This window comes from Dromiciops gliroides, chromosome 3, assembly GCF_019393635.1.
Source record: "Dromiciops gliroides isolate mDroGli1 chromosome 3, mDroGli1.pri, whole genome shotgun sequence".
NCBI classification, from domain to species: domain Eukaryota; kingdom Metazoa; phylum Chordata; class Mammalia; order Microbiotheria; family Microbiotheriidae; genus Dromiciops; species Dromiciops gliroides.
Window position 1 is genome coordinate 190,690,210 of NC_057863.1, and position 21,114 is coordinate 190,711,323.

The 21,114-nt window shown below is 34.5% G+C and overlaps 1 protein-coding gene across 1 annotated transcript in view; it reads left to right on the forward strand.

The window, feature by feature from the left end:
* The first annotated feature begins 319 nt into the window (after nucleotides 1–319).
* The window catches only part of ROBO2 (roundabout guidance receptor 2), a 788,084-nt gene continuing 767,289 nt past the window's right edge, over nucleotides 320–21,114 (forward strand). The window contains 1 exon segment of the mRNA XM_043994477.1: nucleotides 320–705. Coding sequence (XP_043850412.1) covers nucleotides 645–705 — 61 coding nt within the window. The 5' untranslated portion in view covers nucleotides 320–644.

The following is a 21,114-nucleotide window of genomic DNA, read 5'->3' on the forward strand; positions in this document are numbered from 1 at the left end:
CTGAGGCTTGTTCACTCTCTTTTGGAAAAGGGCAAAACGGTAGGAGAAAGGTTGCACTGGGGGGAAAAAACAACCCTTAAGTCCACCAGCAAAAATGTTGCAATTGTCACATTCTTATTATGGAAGTTAAGTAAAACAAACAAACAACCCCCCAAACCCAACAATAATAGCAATACTGGAACTGGAAGTAATGTGGATGAGAAAGAAAGAAGGTGGGAAGAAAAGAAGCAGTCAAGCTCATGGTTTTTCGGCAATGTGATGGGAATTTTTGGAAACAATTTCTAGGAATTAGGTCCTCTTCTTCCTTTTCCTTCTTGGCTTTGGAGTGAATGGATTCTAAGAACTGCGTTTTAGGCACACTTGGATAATTCCTCTACCTGAGGTGGCTTGGTGGGAATTTAGAAAACCGAGTGTGGAAATCTAGCAGCCTTTGGAACTCCTGTTAAACTGGATGCATCTAAATGTGACCTATTCAAGACCTTCTCAACATCTTTTGATCTTGAGATTTGCCATTTAGTTTTATTAGCTTCTAGGGAAGTCTAAACTTAAGACCTACCTCTGTTTAAAAAAGGATACTAATTTTTCTACTTTTGCTTTCCGGGATTGGTATTTTAAGCAATCTGGATCATTTTTAATATGTCAGGATGTGTCTGCTGATGTTTACACAACTCCTCCTCTGTGGATTTGTATATTTTCAGGTTTATGGTAAGTTTAAAACCCCCAACCAAAATTTATTCTTTTTTTTGGTAGAATAGTTCTTCTTTAAGACATTTGCAAAATAGCATTAGAGCATCTTAAATATATTTGTTTAAATTAAACATAAAGCATGGATCCAAGAGCTTTTGGAGGGGGTTAGGGGAGCTTGATTTTTCTATTGTTTCTGAATGTTGAAAATATTTTTGCAACAAGGTTTTTTCTATTTACAAAAAAAAATGAAGTGTCTACAAATAGTAATTTATCAGTGTGGTAAGAAAAAAGAACTGTCAGTGTAAATATTTCAAATATGACAAGATGCCATTTTGTTTAACATTTTCTATGATTTAGTGGCTGAACTTTTGAGAATCGGCTTATCAAATATGGTAATTACCATTTTGGAAGATGGTAAAAATGGGTTAGGGATTTGAGAACAGAAATCTAAATGATCTGCACCACCTGATGATGCACTTACACTATGAAATTTGTATGAAGAATTTAGAAATTTTGGAGAAAACTGTCAAAAGTAGGTGGGGAGAGCATTCTGTGTTAAAGAAAATAGGAAGGCAAGTTTGCTAACTGCAAAATAGGCTAGCTAGCTAATAGGGAAAGCTTAGTTGGAAATATTCAAAGACAATGGGGATTTTGAACAGGTGCTGTAGGTGTATCTCTTTAGATTGAGTCAATTTGTCAAGGAGCTAATATTGTTGCTTAGGTTTTTTGTCTTTTGTTCATATTTGGTTTTCTGAGCAATTTTCATAGGATGTGATGAGCTTAGTGTGTGTGTGTGTGTGTGATTTCAAAATCTTTGAAATGAAGGGACTAAAAGGTAGTGACATAGTAGAACCAGTAGGCTACACTTTTATTATTCTCAAAAAAGAATGAAGAAAGGGTGGATTAGGGCACGCTATGCTAAACACTTGAATTTTATGTGCCATAATTACCAATGATGTATAATGTGAAATGTCATGTTTTATATCATCTTTTAAAATTCATGAAGAATAGCTATCTCTGGGGCCCATAGGACTCTGGGGCCCATAGTAGTTTCAAACTCCTGATATTCAGCCTCCTTTAAATTTCAATATTAACTTTGCACTAGCTTTTGCTTTCTCACTTAATTCACTGCCTGGGACTCTGGCCATTTTTTGCATGTCTGTGGGAGCAAACTTTGCTCCAGGCAGCTTCTACCTGAGGGAACTCTATGCATCAGAATTAAACGGAGACTTCCTTATAAACATGAAGTGATACATATTAGTTTACTTATTGTAGAATGTTTGTTTGCAGTCATGAGCAACTTATCTTTTGCTCCTATGACAGGAGGCATTGCATGTGGGTGTTTTCATTGCTTCTGTTTTTTTTTTTCTCTTCTAGACTCAAATGGTTTGAAACTAATCATTTAAAGTTTTATTATGGTAACTTTACTGTACTCCACATAGGTGGAATAATCAGTTTGGCTTGTTGAAATGAAGAAATGTAGAGATTCATCCTGTAGGTTTTTTTATTACTATGCTTAAAAGAATTTAACGTAGCCTTTAGGAAAATGGATTTAGTCTCAATGTGAATTATGAGTTTATGGTTAGCAATACCAGAAATGTACATGTAAAATCTGTACAGGCTACACAGTTATGAACATTTTAAAAACAAATAAAAACAAAACAGAAAAAAGAAATGGTGTATAACTAGGAGGCATACAATTAAAGTGTTCAGTGGAAGTGACAGAGTGAATCAGAAGAGCTTGGTGTTACAGAATATAATTAATGTACTTGGCTGTTTGGAGATATATGAAACAAATGCAATTAAGTAGCTTGCTGGAACGACAGTAGCAAGACATAATTTATTCACTTTTTTCTTCATGAGAAATATAACTAGAACCTTTGTTCTGATTTAGCATTTATAGGACAAGGGAGGAAGTCAGACGAATCAGATAACTAATCTGTATAGCAGATTCAAAATGAAATAAAGTGGAAAGCAGCTATGATTTGTGGAGCATAAATTGAAAAAGTTTTAAAATGCTTTGGCAAAATACTTTTCAAAACCTTAGTATTTAAATGTGTAGAAAGCAAAGAAGTATATTTTTACAGTTTTTATGGCCATGTTATGCAAACCATAAGTTTGATGTTGGCTCTTGGCATATATATCACTCACTGTAGGGTAATATGTTATTATTGGTTGAGTTAAGAAGGTGAAGTTATAACTAAGACTCCAAAGAAGAAAATAGGTAAACTGATTTTAAGTGACTTGAAAACCATGCCTTTTGGTGAAATGAACAGTTTTCTTGTTTCTCAACAAAGAATTATAATTGTCTTGGCATAAGGGGATTTGATTGGGGAAATTGGTGCTTTGGCTCAGCTCTCAGTTTCCTCATCAGATTTATTTAATTTCCCTTCTAGGCTAAAGATCCTTTGATTCCTACTTCTTTATTATCCTTCTGTGAAGAATAGTCTTTTACACATTTTCTCTATGGATTTCACATTTAGAGAAATATTCACCATCCTAAAAGATATACTGACCATGTTGGTGTTATTTACCAAGATTAATCTCAGTGACAAATTCTATACATAGATTTAGGTGACAATTTTATAGCAGTTATTCATATGTGCATTTTTATTGTATGACAATGGTAGAACTTCAACAAATTATAGAAGATATGCACTTTTTTTAAAAAAAGAAGATTTTCAGCATCTTTTGTCATTTATTGATATGCAAGCAAGCATTAGATAGGTTTTCCCTTAAAAAATTAAAGTGAGCAAAAAACCCCACAAACTTTACCTTCAACTTTTGGTAGTGTTCTGGAGGAAAAAGATATACCCTTTACAAAATGAGACCTTAGCAGGATTTGTACTACCATTTTGTAAGAATATCTTTTTTATATTTTCTATTTTTTAAAAAACTTAGGCATATAACTTTTAGCCTTTTTTAAAACCGAGAATTGATATAGATACCCAATTTATTATTTTAGTTACATTCTAGAGTTCTGTATGCTATCATCTACAACATATAAATATGACAATTATAAAAGATCAGAATATTTATCAAATGAGACTATATTTTGTTTATCTTTCACAATACATTCAATAATGAGAACAAAAATGCATTTCACCTATATACTCAGTTATTCTTAGATTACTATAGAAAGGTTTCATACATATTTTCCCCACACCAAATGATGTTGTTTTTGTTAGCTCCAGACTTGTGATTTCATTGGTGTAGAGAAATACTGCTTGAGAAATCTCTCTCTACCAGTGCAGATCAGCCACTGGGAAGTTTTACAGTTTATCATCTTAGAATGTTGCCTGGGGCATTTAAAGATCAAGTAGTTTGCCCAGATTCACATAGCCAGAATTTGTCAGAGGTGAACTTGAATTCTGGACTTCTTGGCTTTAATTCAGGTTCTCTATCTATCTTGCCCTGCTGACCTGACAGACAAGGAGCTTCTTTCAGCGATTGACTATAAGACATATAAAAGACATTATAAAACTCAGATTACATGTAGATAAAATTGAAATTTATTCTTAATGAAATGCTCTCTTATTTGGTTATGCTATATTTGATTAAGCTCTAATTTACATGGAATATGCAAAAATTGTCCAGATTTGCAAAATGGAGAAAAATCCCATAATCTAGAAGAATTTTTTAGCCACTAGGCAAATTTTTTAATTAAAAATGATTTTTATAAATATGGGAACTCTGCTAACTCTAATGCTGAGGCAATTCATTATACAATATCTTAAAATCTTAAATTTGAATATCCATAGTTAACTGGATACTATGGATAGTATATTATAGATCTTATCCTAAAATATCTTATCATTTAAATGGGATAGTACATAAACATGTACTTAGGTACATATTAATTATTTTGTCAGCCTTCAAAGTAGGCCACACATATGTATATAAAATCCCATTTTCTATTCCCTCTACCACACCCTTGTCATTTTATCCTTAGAAGCATGAGTAACACTTGAGAAGGGGAAGAAATTTGGGGGAGATAACTGGAAATATTAAATATTCTTGATTTTTTAAAAAAAGGCACCCTTTGTTTAGGAGTATATTCTCTAGCTTTGGTAAAATCCAAATTAGACTTTGCCACTCATCTGCTTCAACATTACATCTCCCTAGAAGCCTTTTGTTACCTTTTGCTATATTTGTCAGTATGGGCACAGAGAATTCTAGTGTGAGTTTGTGAAAATTAAGGGAATTTATGGAATAACATTTTTTAGAGCGCTTAAAGACTGGAATTTACTTGTTTGTATAATGGGGATGTACACTTACATTAGCCCCTTGCTCTTGCAAAAAAGAAAAAAAAAGAAATATATGGATAATAATAGGTTTATTCCCCAAAATTTGTAAAACAATGAGCTATTATTGTGTGATGACTCGACTTTATGCTTGTCTGTAGACATTGAGATGGACAAGTACAGTGGTTCTTAATTATGTTCAATCTTGGGTCCTTTTAATGGTCCCATAGACCTCTTACATTACTTGTTTGTGTGCTCACTGGAATAGCACACTTTTCATGAGACAATGAGACAACGATATAGCTATTACATATATGTGTGTGTGTGTATGTGTGTATACATATAGCTACTAATAAATGAATCTGTCCTAGATTCACAAAATATAAGTGTTTCATATTGCAAGCATAACTGCTGTTGAAGTCCGGTCCACCTACCACACGGAGGATATTGTAACCACTCATTAACAGCAGATCACTCTATGAACTTCTTCACTTACTGCATTCCCTTACTGACTGAAAGGCCATAGATACTTCTGCTCCTGTTCTTGGAACAGTACACTTGGCACAGAACACTTTCCCAAAATGATGTCTCAAGATTCTAGCATATAATATTAATATTTAGAAAACTGAACTTCTAAGTTATCAGCTTCTAATAAAAGCTGTTAACTTCTAATAAAACATGACCCTAAGAAAACATAGTTTTCTGATTATTCTAAAATTATTTATTTACATTCCTTAATAAATGTTAATTTTCCTAACTTTCAAAGACATAAATTATGTTTTCATATTCTTTCTCATTCTAGAATCCACATTCTAGGACTTCCTTACTCTAAAGCTTCTTAAACTGTGGATTGCAACCTCATTTGCGGTTGGGTGACTGAATGTGGGGGTCATGAAAATTTGGCAACAGTAAAAGATTATGCATACCAATTTTATATACCTTTATAATCAGGGTGGCATAAAATTTTCTCAGGAGAAAAGGGGTTGAGAGTAGAAAATGTTTAAGAAGCCCTACTCTATGCTATCATCATCAAAATCAGGAATCTCTCAAGAGCCCTTTCTCCTCACAGAGAAGATACTCCCTCTCCCCCCAAAAAAGGCACTTTGTTTTTTGAGCTGCCTTGTCTTGGTTGAAGAAGACACTCTTTACTTTCAGAATTATTTCTTGGAAGTTTAAACACTTCTTTATTTAAAACTCAAGTCTGACTTGTCCTCTCCCATTAGAATGTGAGCTCCTTGAGGGGCAGGGATCATGATTTTGTTTTTCTTTTGATCCCTATCACTTAACACAGTGCCTTATATATAGTAAAGACTGGCTTGCATTTTGGTTGATTGACAAACTGTTACCACAGCCATTTTGTCTTCATATGGAGACTTAAAGCTAATTTCAAGAGGTTTCATAAGTTGCTGTAATAGTTTGGCTTCCAGGTCAGAAAACCCTTGGGAGAACAGATTGATAGAATAAGTACCTACAATAACTAAAACCTGGAGAGGGTTCCCTACTCTTCCCTGGCCTAATCCTTCTTCAATATCATGTATCTTAACATTGGTTAAAGATGGAGGGCAGGAGCAATATATAATTCCAGTTGGTTTCAGGTGGGAATTATATGTCCTGGCTATAAACTTTAAAAATTAGATTGAAGGAAGTCTTCTTATGGGCTTGCATGACTTCAAAAACTTTAGCATCATCCACATAATATTATGAAAACTGCAATAAGGCTACCAGAATGGCAGACAGTCTGAAAGAAACATGAAGACTAGTACTACAAAGGCTGAACATGGATCAATGGACAGTGATCTATGTCATTGGGAGAAGTACCCTCATTTATAAGCTCACAAATACTTAGAAAGTATCAAAGCAAAAACAAATCTTCAAGTTGTATTATCAATAGGAAGATGTGCCCCCCCCCCAAAGAGCCACTCAACTTCATTCCCTCACTATCATCAAAGGAATAGAACCTTTCTACCTAATGAGTCACCTTCATAAGGTAAAGAATCTATATATGAGACTGATGTCTTAGCTGCAGATAATAATTTTCCCCCTCCTGTAGAAAGGTGATGTTAACTTATATTGTATCTTTTGAATCATAGTTACAAATATTGTTCTCTTCTTCTCTACCCACACTCCTCTAAACTACTTGGTGCCAAGTAGTAAGTCAAATACAAATCTTCCAAAATAAATGACTTTCCTTATACTTTCAATATTTAGTTTTCCACTTGCCAGTGGGTACCATATTGACTTTAAAATGCCTCTTTTCTAGCTTCTAACATAGCTTAGGGTGTTGCTAGAAAAGGTTAAAAATAGTCCTATTTTTCAAAAAGGGGAAAAATACAATTCACAAATAATAGGTCAGTGAGCTTGACCTATTAATTCTAGAACAAATTAGCCCAGAGATGGATAGGAAATACAAATGGAAAAAAGAAGCAATGATTCAAAAGCCAGAATAGCTTCATTAAGAATAGGTCCCATGAGATTAACTTTATTTCCTTTTTTTTAAATTGAAATTTTTTTATTTCCTTTTTTTTACAGTTTCACTAAAGCAGTGGATCAGGGGAATGTTGTGGTTATAGTTTACCTAGATATTAGAGAAGTATTTGATAAAATATCTCATATTTTGGTGGAAAATATGGAAATGATTAGACAATAATATACTTTTATGAATGTGAAACTGTTTGAAAGGTCATACTTAAAGAGTAGTCATTAATGGTTTAATCTCATCTTGGCAGGAGGTCTCCAGCAGAATGCTCAAGGAACTGTTTCTGGCTATGTACTGCTTGACATTTTTGTCAGTGAATAAGATAAAGGAATAAAAAGCATTATCATTAAATTTTAACATCATATTAACCTGGGAAGGATGACTAACACAGTGAATAAAAAAAATCAGGGTCAAAAAGATCCTAGCAAACAAATATAAGATGAAATCTAATTGGAATAAATGTTCAGTTTTATTTCTCTTAAAATTAACTTTGTACAAGATGGGAAGTAGTTAGTTGTTTGCCTGAAAACTTGGTATGAGATGAGGAAGGTATGGTCAAATAGTGGTTTGCCTGAAAACAACTAGGGTTCTTAGTGGTTCTTTAGCTAAAATAATGTGGCAGCCCCCAAAAAGTTAGGGTGTTGGGATAGCTTTGAGAAGCATACCTTCAAGGAATAAAGAAGTATTGACAGTCCCACTGTATTATTTTCCAGTCAGACTATATCTAGAGTTTTGTGTTCAGGCTTTGGAATCACAAGTTAGGGAAGATGTTGATAAGCTGAAGAGTCAAGACTCTTAATGAAGAAAGGCCTTGCCTTAGTGTCATATGAGTCAGCTGAAGGAACTGCAGATATTTACTCTGGAGAAGGAGATATATATATATATATATATATATATATATATATATATATCTCCTTCTCCAGAGTAAATATATATATATATATTATATATATATATAATATATACACACACATATACATATACATGTATATGTATATATACACACATATAAATACACACACATACATATACATATATATGTACAATACCATAGTACAATAGTAGACTTTATATATTATAAAGGAGAACGTTTATTCACTAACCTTTAGCCACTATTGATCTACTAAACATTTCTTTACTTTGGTTCAACTTCTCTATATATTATATATCTGGGCTATTTATTTATATATTCACAATCTTGTCTAATTTGTTATTTATCTGATGGATTTTTAGGAGAGGAAACCAATAATCTTTGGTTTGTTTGATTTTACTAGAATGTAAAAGATCTTGTCATTGTTGTATGTTGAGATGTGAGAACTTCAAGAGATAAGCTTCTTAAAATAAATAGGTCAGTTTAAATTTCCCACCTTGCCAAATTTTTTTTTAAATAGAGGAGACAAAAATATTGGTGTTAGAGAAATTACTTAAAATATAAACATAGTTTAGAAGCAGTTTATCTTTTGGTAATATGCATATACCAAACACATGGTGTGAGTTGCATAACATTAATATGTGACCTGAGTCCATTTTCATTAATTAATAATCAGCTGTGCTTTTGTTTTCTTTGAAGAAAAAATGGAATATTTTAAAATTTAATGTTGAAAAAGCAATAGGCCTGGGCAGGATTGCTCAGCAGGGTTACAGCCTGGAGTGACTGTTTTATTACTATTGTAACATGAACTTTATATAGAACAAGTTTTGGTTCATGAAAGTGTAGAGAGCAATTCTTTTTTTTTCCACATTGGTTCTGGTTCACGTGGGACCTTATTTCCTAACTTGTATTCCCAGGATTTTTGGAAGTAACCTTTAGAATTCAGCTTGAGTGTGGAATTCAAGTTGTTTACCCCATTTTCGAGTTGACATCCACTTAAAACCAGGTTCATTTTTCAATGATTTGTCCAAAACCTTTACCTTCTTTGTAATAATTTTTGTATAAAAGTGATGAAAGTAGAAAGGACTTTTGCTTATTTTAGAAAAAAAAATGTCAAGGAGATTTCTTTAGCATTAGGTTTACACACAGCTATAATTCTAAATGTTTATTACCAAATAAGAACCAGTCCCCCAAATAGAATGAAGTGATTATCCCAGATAAGTAGGATCCCCCATTTCTCCCTCCACTTTTTGGTCCAATCTTCAATTTAATTATTATAGGTAATTCTCTGTGAGGACCTTTGTGAACCAGTGCATCTAGCATCCAATTACTTGCTCAGGATCACATGACTAATATCGGTCAGAGGTGGGACTTGAATCCCTATTTTCCCACCCCAGAGGCTTCCTTCTCAATTTTCTACTTTCAATTTTCAGAGTAATCTTAAATGCAGGTAAAACTCAGGATGAATGTAAGAATCTATAGTATGCTTCAAAAATAGCTGTGATATTAGTCAGAGATCCTTTTACCCCACTCTTTTAAAATGCAACAGGTTATTTATCCTGAAGAATGGCTATATAATTCTGACTGGGCTTATTGAAATGCAACATTCTCTCTAGGACTCTTCTGAGAGTCCTCTTTTACTCTGGATTTATACAGAGTTTATACATTCATACTCAAATATAGCCCCATTAATAACACAAGTACAGTTTTATGATATTTCTGTCATGAATCAGAACTTAATATAAATTTTAAAAAAGCCTTCAACAAAAAAAGAAAATGATAGCAGCACGTTGTTAAATATAGAAATCTCTAAGGTTTGCTTCTGTTAATCTCGGGCCATTGATTGTTGAAGAATCTGAGTAGAAAGAATGTAAGCTTTTAAAAAGGTAATGTCAAATAACTACTATATACATTGACATTTTTCTCATGTAAACTGGACGTGAGCCCTTTATTTGAGAGTTCCAGGACTATTTAAAAAATTGTTATGAAAATTTATGTGGATGATTTTCTGGTAAAATATGTTTTAAGTGTTTCAGTTCAGCCTTTGTTATTTGAGCATCTGTATAAAATAATCTTTAATTCTGAAAGAGAAGAAAATTAATATGTACAACATGTAGGGACAGTATTCAAGCATGAGGTTGTTTTTTGCATGAACATGGCTAGAGAAGAGGTATGAATTTCTGAGTTCCCTTCCTACTTATTACAGAGACACATATAAGTATTTATTATGTCATATTTACTTTAAAAAATGCCTACAGTGTTCACAGGATAGATTTTAGGAAACAATCAACAATTTTTTTTGAGTCAGCCAATAGATGTCAGTGGGAAAGACTGAATGACAAATTTATTTAGCTTATCCTTCTATGAGTTTATTTTGATCTTTTTAATCAGCTAATCCTAGCGTGCACCTAGGATGATATAAGGAACTTCTTTTTTCAGTTCAGTTTTCAGAAAGATAAAATCCACAGAATATGACTCATGAAAAGATAATGTAGAATGCAGAATCTGACTAGCTTTCAATTTTGAAATTGAAAATGGAGTGAGGTGAGTAATTATTTAGGGATTATAGACTGTTAACATGCACATACACATAAGCATACTTGTTTAACATTGAGCCTTTTTTTAACAAATCAATTGAAATCAGATGCAAAAGAACATGTGTTTGGCTTTGTATGACCCCAATTTTTCCATTCTCTCTTGAAGCAGACATGCCTTTTTCCTTGACTGACATTGATGACTAAGAGAAATTCATTGGTTTAGTCTCTTTTTATCCAACAGTCAGACCAAAGAGTTCATTGAGAAACACGACATGGGACAAAGCATAGTGTAGGCTGTGAATATGACTTGTCTTTAATATGCCCACTTTGTTCCCATTTTTCTTAAAAAATGACCATACTTTTGTATTGATCAATGATGTTTTCTTTTAGCCATCCTTTAGAGGTCTTTGGGAGGATTAAGGGGAGGAGGGATGCTGAAGGGAGGTTGCAAGAATCTGTTCACTCCAAGAAATAATAGGACTTGAGAGTTATTCTTGGGGCTATACATTAGTGAGAATGCAAAATGTAGTGAATTGTATCAGTCTGCTGCCTTTGAAATCTGGTAATTAATACTTTTTTGTTTTTAATGGGGAAGGGGAAAAGTTAGACAATAAAGGTCTTCAAGTTAGTTTGACTAGTTTGCAAATTAGATCTATACATGTCAGTGCTTCTTAAGAAAGATTTGCTAAATTGATACCTACCTTTTGTAGTGCATTATTATATTTTTATTGTTGTATCTGTCAGGTAAAAATGAAATGGAAAAAGGGATAAAATTTACTATAATCTCAGTAAGTAGTTGGCATAATTTGGCTAGATTTTGAGACATCCATCAATCAGATTAATAGATTTACAGATCATATTCAGGGTGCTTTCTAGGCAAATATATTCCACAAAATTCATTCAGTATTTTTGTTTGTTTGATAAAGAACTAATTACAGCACTCTCGAGATTTCAGTGAAGCCTCTAATGAGAAAGTTTTAAAGGTGTCAGGTGTAAGTTTCCCATGAGCACTTCAAAATAAGAAATATTTGTGACTTACAAAGAAGTTGCTATTTTGTATATATGTACATGTATCTATAATATGTACTTCAGTAGAGAAAGCTTACTTAAAAAGCAATTATATGTGATAGATATAGATATGGTCCAAGTCATAGTATCTTTGATTAGTTTTCTGTAAGTATAAATTGGTAGGAAATTATTTTGCTTTAATTTTTGTCATTTACCTAAAATGCTAATTATATATGCACATTACATATGTGTTTTAAATGTATGCATAAATTTAAGGACATTTTGTTTCCTTGTAGATAAAACAACTAATATGTGATATAATTATATATAATAATATTTTAAATATAGTACCCAGTTACTGTAAAGCACTGACATTTACTAAGCTTCATTCTTGTTTTCGTTTTCTAGCTATATTTATAAGTGTGGATGTTGTGTTATTCTATAGTAATACTTTTTTTTTTTTTTGACGGGGCAATGGGGGTTAAGTGACTTGCCCAGGGTCATACAGCCAGTAAGTGTCAAATGTCTGAGGCCGGATTTGAACTCAGGTACTCCTGAATCCAGGGCCGGTGCTTTATCCACTGCGCCACCTAGCCGCCCCCAATACTTTTTTAAACATATCTATGATGTCATCGATTAGCTTCCTTCCTTTATTATTTTTCAAATGCATTTCAAACCCTTAAGATTTATCCTGGACAGAAGAGAACATGTATCATTTAAATGACAGTCTTAGGTTTGCTGTTTTCTATTTTCACACTATTGAAGTGAAATATCTTGTTAAGAAGTTGTAATACCCATGGGCAATCATAGATGGAAATGTAATGATTTTGTGAGAGATGTCTAGAGATCACTTTTAAGTATACTCTGATTTAACATCTTTCTTAATGGGAAACAGTGGGATAAAAATGATACAATGTAAATGTAGAAAATGTCATAAATACCAAAAAAGGTTTAAAAATAATAAACATAAGAATATAAATAATGAAGAACTTACATAGGAAGAGAAATCCCAGTTTATTTGAAACATATGCAGATTAATTCTTTAGGGAAATAATCAGAAATCCAGATTTTTAAATAGGAGAAACCTGGAAAGCCATAATACAAAAAGGACCTTGGGGATAAGTAAGGAGGATGGGTGGCAAAGAAAAATAAGTAATGGTGAATGGGCAGCAAAATTGGATTCAGATTTCCAGGATTGTATCACAGTAGAAAGGTCAGTGTTGTTATTATGTGTGTGTGTGTATACATATACATATACATACACATACACATACACACACATACACACATATGTGTTCAGTGGGTAGTTAATGATTGAAAAGGGAAACTTTCTCAATGAAAATTATTTAGGTATTGTTGAAACATCATGTTCAGTTTGAACTTTATGACTCATTAAGAGATAGAATCTGGAGAGATGGTTGAAAGAAAAGAACTAAGATAAAATAATTTATTGAGAAATGGTATGTTTAAAAGAGAGCCATATGTGAATTGTTGCCTGCCTAAATGTGCAAATAATTGCTAAGAAGAGAGATGTTAAGAACTTTAAAATATTTAAGAAAGCTAAACTTCATATTGAGAAAATTTGTTACAGAAGTGCTAGGCTTAGTCCAAACAAGCCCCAACAAGGCAAACAGCTTAGAATAAAACAAGAAGAAATACCTGCCATGAACATCAATCATTTCTTTATCCTGTCTAAAGTAGATGAAATAACTGAAGTCATTTGTGGTTTATATTATGAAAATTTCTTATACCAAAGACTTGGTTTCCCTAATTTCACCTTTTCCTTGTTCAAAGGTTATTGACACAATGTTGCAGTTATGTAACATTTCTCATTTAGAGTAACTTATAAATGCCCATATTTCTGCAAATCTTGGCTACAGTGACATGCATTTGATTATAAATATTCTTTCCAGAGACATTGTAAGAATAAATTACTTGAGTTAAATATAAAACTAAACAGTATTTCAAATGTTGGAGTAACAGTAAATATATTTACTTGTTAAAAGAGAAGTCTGATACAATGTATATTTGAAAAGAATCTAAAATTTAATACTTTTCTTGCATTTGGTATTAATGAAGACCTTATTAAATAGGGATGTCCTCTCTGGAGCTAGAGATTTTTGTAAAATGTGAACAAAACTGATAGGTTAGCAGCAAAATTATAGGGTTGGAAACAAAACTGTATTGGAAACATTTGGTGTCAGATTCTGAATGAAATTTTGGATAAATAATAAATAAAAATCTTGTGATTCTCATATATATATATATATGGAAAACAGTATGGCAGAAACTAGGAATAGACCAACTTCTCACACCGTGTACTAAAATAAGGTCAAAATATGTATGTGATTGGGGCAGCTAGGTGGCGCAGTCGATACAGCACTGGCCCAGGATTCAGGAGGACCTGAGTTCAAATCTGCCCTAAGACACTTGACACTTACTAGCTGTGTGACCCTGGGCAAGTCACTTAACCCTCATTGCCTTGCAACCCCCCCCAAAAAACCCAAAAACAAAATGGGTACATGATTTATACCAAAGGATGATACCATAAGCAAATTAAGAGAGCATGGAATAGTCTATCTGTCAGATTTATGGACAGGGAAGAATTTAGGACCAAAAATATAGAGAACAATACAAAATGTAAAACAGATAATTTTGATTATATAAAATTTAAAAGCTTTTACATAAACAAAAGTAATGTAACCAAAATTATAAGGAAAGCAGAAAACTGGAAAATAATTTTTGAAACAAGTATCTCTGATAAAGGCCTAATTTCTCAAATATATAGAGAACTGAGTGAATTTTATAAAAATACAAATTATTTCCCAATTGATAAAGGGTCAAAGGATATGAACAGGCAGTTTTCAGACAAGCAAATCAAAGCTATCTATAGTCATATGAAAAAATGCTCTAAATTACTATTGATCAGAGAAATGCAAATTAAAACAATTCCAAGGTATCACTTCACATCTATCTGAGTGGCAAATTTAACAAAGAAAGAAAATGTTGCATGTTGTAGGGGATGTGGAAAAACTGGGATGCTAATCCACTGTTGGCAGAGTTGTGAATTGATTCAACAATTCTGGAAAGCAATTTGGAATTATGCCCAAAGGGCTATCAAACTGTGTATACCCTTTGATCCAGCAATAGTACAGCTATGTTTATATCCCCAATAAAGAGAAAAACGGATTTTGTATAAACATTTTTGTACAAAAATATTCATAGCATCTCTTTTTGTGGTGGGTAAGAATTGGAAATCAATGAATGCCCATCAATGGGGGAAAGGCTAAACAAGCCATATGATTGTGATGGAATATTAATGTGATATAAGAAATGACAAATAGAATGATTTCACAAAGTCCTGGAAAGACTCATGTATGAAATGATGTATAGTGAAATGAGCAGAACCAGGAGAATGTTGTGCACAGTGACAGTGACTATGAAGAACACTGAATGACTTATATTCTTAGCCATATGATGATGCAAGACAATCCCAAAGGACTAATGATGAAGCATACTATCCACCTCCAAAGAAAGAATTGATCTTAATTGGACACAGACTGAAACATGCTATTTTTCACTTTCTTTAATTTTTTTCCTTTCTTCAAGTTTTCTTACAGAAAATTACTAATAAAGTAATGTTTTACATAATTGCACATGTGTAACCTATGTCTGATTTCTCACTGCCTCAGGGAGGAGGGAAGGAGGAATATAATTTGTAACTCAAAACTTTAAATAAAAATATTTATTATTATTTTAAAAATATTTTTAAGCAGAAAAATCTGCCTTCTTGCCTTCCCATCCCAACTCTTAAGCCCCCATTGATAACTAAAGTAAAACAAAATCTATTGCACAAACATACACACACAAGCATGCCACATGGCCATGTCCAAAAAAATCATCTTTTCTATACTGAATACTATGTTTCTCTGTCAGAAGGTGGGTAGAATGTTTTATTTTTAGTCCTGTGGAATTGTGGCTGGTCATTACACTGATAAGAGTTCCTAATTTTTCCAAAGTTGTTTGTTTTACTGTATTATTGTCATTGTATAAATTGTATTCCTGGTTCTGTTCATTTCACTCTGCACTAGTTCATACAAGTCTTCCCAGGTTTCCATCATTTCTTACAGTGCAGGTATTTCCTGACATTTATATACCATAACTTGTTTATCTATTTCCCAATTTATGAGTACTCCTCAGATTCCCATTTTTGTCATCTCAAAAAGAGCCACAAATATTTTTGAATATGCTTAGTTTATTTTGCTTAAGACTAATGCCCCCCTTGGTCTACCCTTCTCATATTACCCATGCCTCTCTTCCATTTTCCTTTCCCTCCTATCTTCCTGTGCATGTGTTCATGCACCTGCATTCTTGCTTTAAGTAGTTCAGATGAGAATTAGGCTGCAGCATCTTATTTCCCTCTCTGTCCCCTCTTTTTTGTTTGTATAGATGTCTCCTTGTGCACCTTAATTATGTGAGATAATTTCCCCCAAATTTCCTTTCCCTTTTTCTCCCACCAGTGGATTCCTCTTATCCTCTCTTCCCATTTTTCTCTTAAGATTATTAGGATATAACAGAATCACCCTCAAGCCTTACTTGAAAAGACCTATTCTTTGACCCCTGATGATAGAGGTTAGAGGAGAAACACTTTGGCATTTTTTTTTTTGCAGGGCAATGAGGGTTAAGTGACTTGCCCAGGGTCACACAGCTAGTAAGTGTCAAGTGTCCGAGGCCGGATTTGAACTCAGGTACTCCTGAATCCAGGGCCGGTGCTTTACCACTGCACCATCTAGCTGCCCCCCACTTTGGCATTTTTAAATGTAAGCAGTTTATCCTTTTTTTGTTCACTCTTCTAGTCTACTTCCTGGCTTCATATTAATGTTTGGTCTGGGCTTTGCCACACTTCTGGAGGAAAGTCTGGGCTGGTTCTTTTGTTGCTTTCTTGGGGTATTGGTTTTTGATTTGTTTTGGCCACAGTTTTGGGACCTGTGACTTTTCAGTAGCCCCAAAGTGGACCAATCCAAGGCAAAGTCTAACCCTTCCACTATATCCCCCCAGCTCTGGAAATTCCTGACCTTTGTTTAAGTCTCATCAACAGTAGAATGCTGCTGAACTGAACTCAGACACTATGAGCCTGCTAGAAAGGTCTCTTAGTTCATTTAGAGAATTGTAGGTTCCCCCTTGAAGATGGGATTCCTATCCTTGTTATACCTTTGTAGGTTGGGCTTGATTCTGGAGCTGAGAACTTGTTCTGCTCCTGGCATTTGAGCCACATGGCTTCTGAACTTCCTCATTTCTTGGTATAGTGACCCAGGTCTTTCTAATGGATAAGGATTCCCTCTCCAAGATCTACTCAGTCAATCATGATCTGTAACCCAGGACTGGCTAGTGGGTGACAAAACTACCAGCTGACACTCATCTCTGTTATAGTCCCTGCTGTAGTTATAGGGGTGCCCTGCTATAAATCTGGAACCTCCTATTGCCTTGGTACACAGCCTTACCCTGGGATCTGGAGTGCTTCATATGGCCTGTTCCTGGCTCCTAGTATCTATATGCTGTTCTGATGTGGAGAGGACAAATGACTTCTGTGACTTTTTTTTCCCTGGATTTTCCCATCAGGATTTGGTCTGGTGCACTTTATAGGTCTGTTTGAAAGAGTTTTAGGCTGTACTATACTCTCCTCTCTTGGCTCCACACCTTCCTATCCCAGTTCAAGTAAAACCATCTTTCTCAATTAAAAGTATGATCAAAGTATTCTAGATACATTTCAATAGAATTATATTAGTACTAACAAGGGAGGTAGCATAAAAAATAGCTAACATATACCAGTGTCTTCTAGTATTTTCTTTGTGAATGGTACTAGGGGTTGTGCACAGCTAGCTGTTATAAGTTATGCCTATTTAGGTGGCCTAGCAAGACTGTAAAAGATTTTTTACCTTTTCCATGGTGAGCTCTTCATGCTTTTTTCCATAAAAGTATTTTATTATTTTCCAGTTACATGTAGAGATAGTTTGCAACATTTGTTTTTATAAGATTTCTAATTTCAATTTTTTCTCCCTCCCTCCTCTCCCTCCACATTCCCCAAAACAGCAAGTAATTTGATATAGGTTTTAGATGTAGAATCACATTAAACATATTTCTGCATTAGTCATGCTGTACAAAAAGAATCAGAGCAAAAAGGAAAAACCTCAAAAAAGAAAAACAAAAAGATAGAGATAGTATAGTTCTATCTGCATCCAGATTCAACAGTTCTTTTTTTTTCCCCTGGATTTGGAGAGCATTTTCCATCATGAGACATTTGGAACTATCTTGTACCGTTGTATTTTTTTTTTTTTTTTGGTGAGGCAATTGGGGTTAAGTGATTTGCCCAGGGTCACACAGCTAGTAAGTGTTAAGTGTCTGAGGCTGGATTTGAACTTAGGTCCTCCTGAATCAAGGGCCAGTGCTCTATCTACTGCGCCACCTAGCTGCCCCTGTACCATTGTATTGCTGAGAAGACTAAAGTCTACCGCAGTTGATCAGCACACAATGTTGTTGATACTGTGTACTATGTTCTCCTGGTTCTGCTCACTTCACTCAGCATCAGTTCATGCAAGCCCTTCCAGGTTTCTCTGACATCCACCAGCTCATTGTTTCTTACATCACAATAGTATTCCATCACATTAACATACCACACAGCCATTCCCCAATTGATGGGCAACCCCTCAATTTCCAATTCCTTGTCACCACAAAAAGAGCAGCTATAAAGATTTTTGTAAATGTGGGTCCTTGTCCCTTTTTTATGATCTCTTTGGGAAAAAATCCTAATAGGGGGTCCAAGGGTATTCAAAGCTTTATAGCCCTTTGGGCATAGTTCCAAACTGCTCTCCAGAATGGTTGGATCAGTTTGAAGCCCACCAACAATGCATTAGTGTTCCCATAACACCACCAAAAACAAAAGAAATAGTATGGTTCAATCTACATCCATAGTCCACAATTCTTTTTTTTCCCCTGGATTTGGAGATCCCTGTCCATCATGAGTCCCCTGGAACTCTTCTGTACCATTGCATTGGTGAGAAGAATATAGTCCATCACAGTAGATCAACATACAATGTTGATGGTACTGTGTACAATGTTCTTCTGGTTCTGCTCATCTCACTCATCATCAGCCCATGCAAGACCCTCCAGGTTTCTCTGAACTCCTCCTGCTCATCATTTCTTACAGCACAATAGTATTCCATTGTATTCATATACCACAACTTGTCCAGCCATTCCTCAATTGATGAGCATCCACTCAACTTCCAATTCCTTGCCACCACGTACAGAGCAGCTATAAATATTTTTGTACATGTGGGTCCCTCTCCCCTTTCCATGATCTCTTTGGGAAAAAGACTCCAAAGACCCACTCATTCTTTAGAATGAGATTGTTTAGTTTCCAATTACTTTTCAGTCTACCTTTCCATGGCTCTTTATTACATGTAATTTTTATTTCATCATGATCTGAGAAGGATGCATTTACTATTTCTGCCTTTCTACATTTGGCTATGAGGTTTTTGTGCCCTGATACATGGTCAATTTTTGAGTAAGTGCCATGTACCATTAAGCAATAGGTATATTCCTTTCTATCCCCATTCAATTTTCTCCAGATGTCTATCATATCTAACTTTTCTAACATTCTATTCACCTCTTTAACTTCTTATTTATTTTGTGGCTAGATTAATCTAATTCTGAGAGGGAAAGATTCACATCCCCCACTAGTAGAGTATTGCTGTCTATTTCCTCTTGTAACTCCTTTAACTTCTCCTCTAAGAATTTGGACGCTATACGACTTGGTGCATACATTGATATTGATATTACTTCATTATCTATCATACCCTTTAGCAAGATGTAATTTCCTTCCATATCTCTTTTAATTAGATCTATTTTTGCCTTTGTTTTGTCTGAGATAAGGATTGCTACCTCTGCTTTTTTGACTTCAGCTGAAGCATAATATATTCTGCTGCAACCTTTTATCTTTACTCTGTGTGTATCTCTCTTCTTCAAAAGTGTTTCTTTTAAAAACTATATTGTAGGATTCTGGTTTTTAATCCACTCTTCCATTCACTTCTGTTTTATGGTAGAGTTCATCCCATTCACATTCACAGTTATTATTACTTTTTATTCCATCCTTTTTTACTTTTTGTACCTTTTCCTCTCTTCTTTTCCCCTATTCCTCCTCACCAGCATTTTGCTTCTGACCCCTGCCTCCCCCAATCTGCCCTCCCTTTTATCAGCCACCCTCCCTTTTCTTTACCCTTTTAAAATTAATTATTAATAACTATAATTTGAAAAAAAATATAATTGTGTGCTATATGAAAAATTATAGGTTTCGAAAAATTATAATTGGGCCGTAAGTCCCATCTGGGTTGCCGTTCAAATGTGGAAATATTTTGGCTGTCTACTTGCCTAATTTGGGGGAGACTAATCTGTGGATGACTAATCTATTGGGGGACTAATCTGTTGAGGACTAATCTGGGGACTTTTGACTAATGGCTATCTGACTGCTATTAACTTAATATGGGGCATTTAAAAGGTTCTCCACACTGCTCCCAAATTGATAAGCAAAATATTAAGAAGCCTTTTAACTAAATAATCAAAGCAGAGTTTATTTATGAGATACTATTTAAAATTAAGAATACAGAGAAATAAAATGTACAACCTGACTGCGTTCTGGGCATCTCTTTCCACCTGCTGGGCCTGGAACCTTTTTTTTTTTAATTTTTTTTTTTTTAGTGAGGCAATTGGGGTTAAGTGACTTGCCTAGGGTCACACAGCTAGTACGTGTTAAGTGTCTGAGGCTGGATTTGAACTCAGGTACTCCTGACTCCAGAGCCAGTGCTCTATCCACTGTGCCACCTAGCTGCCCCTGGAACCTTTTTTTAATACAATAGGGGCCTTAGCTGCCTCTTGCCTTAGGGTGTGTTGCACTTTTCCTGCTCTACTACTTTCTTTCTAACTCTGAGCCCCTTTTACTTTGTAAATCCTTCTGCTTCTAACTTTTCTCTCCTTACTGAACTGCTGAACCCCTGTGTTTCTCTCTCACCGACCTCTCCTTCCATTCTCCTAGTGCTCCAGTCTTTCTGTTCTCTTAACCATCACTTTCTCCAACCTGTACCCTGTGCTGACCGCTGCCTCCTGTTCTGTCTCCTCCATCAGTCTTCCCTCTGCCTCCTTTGCCGCCCCTCCTCCATTCTTCTAATCTTATCAGCCTCTCTTAATCTTGTCTGTCTACTTTGTCAGTCTAATTCCCAGGTCTCTATATATTTTCCTTTT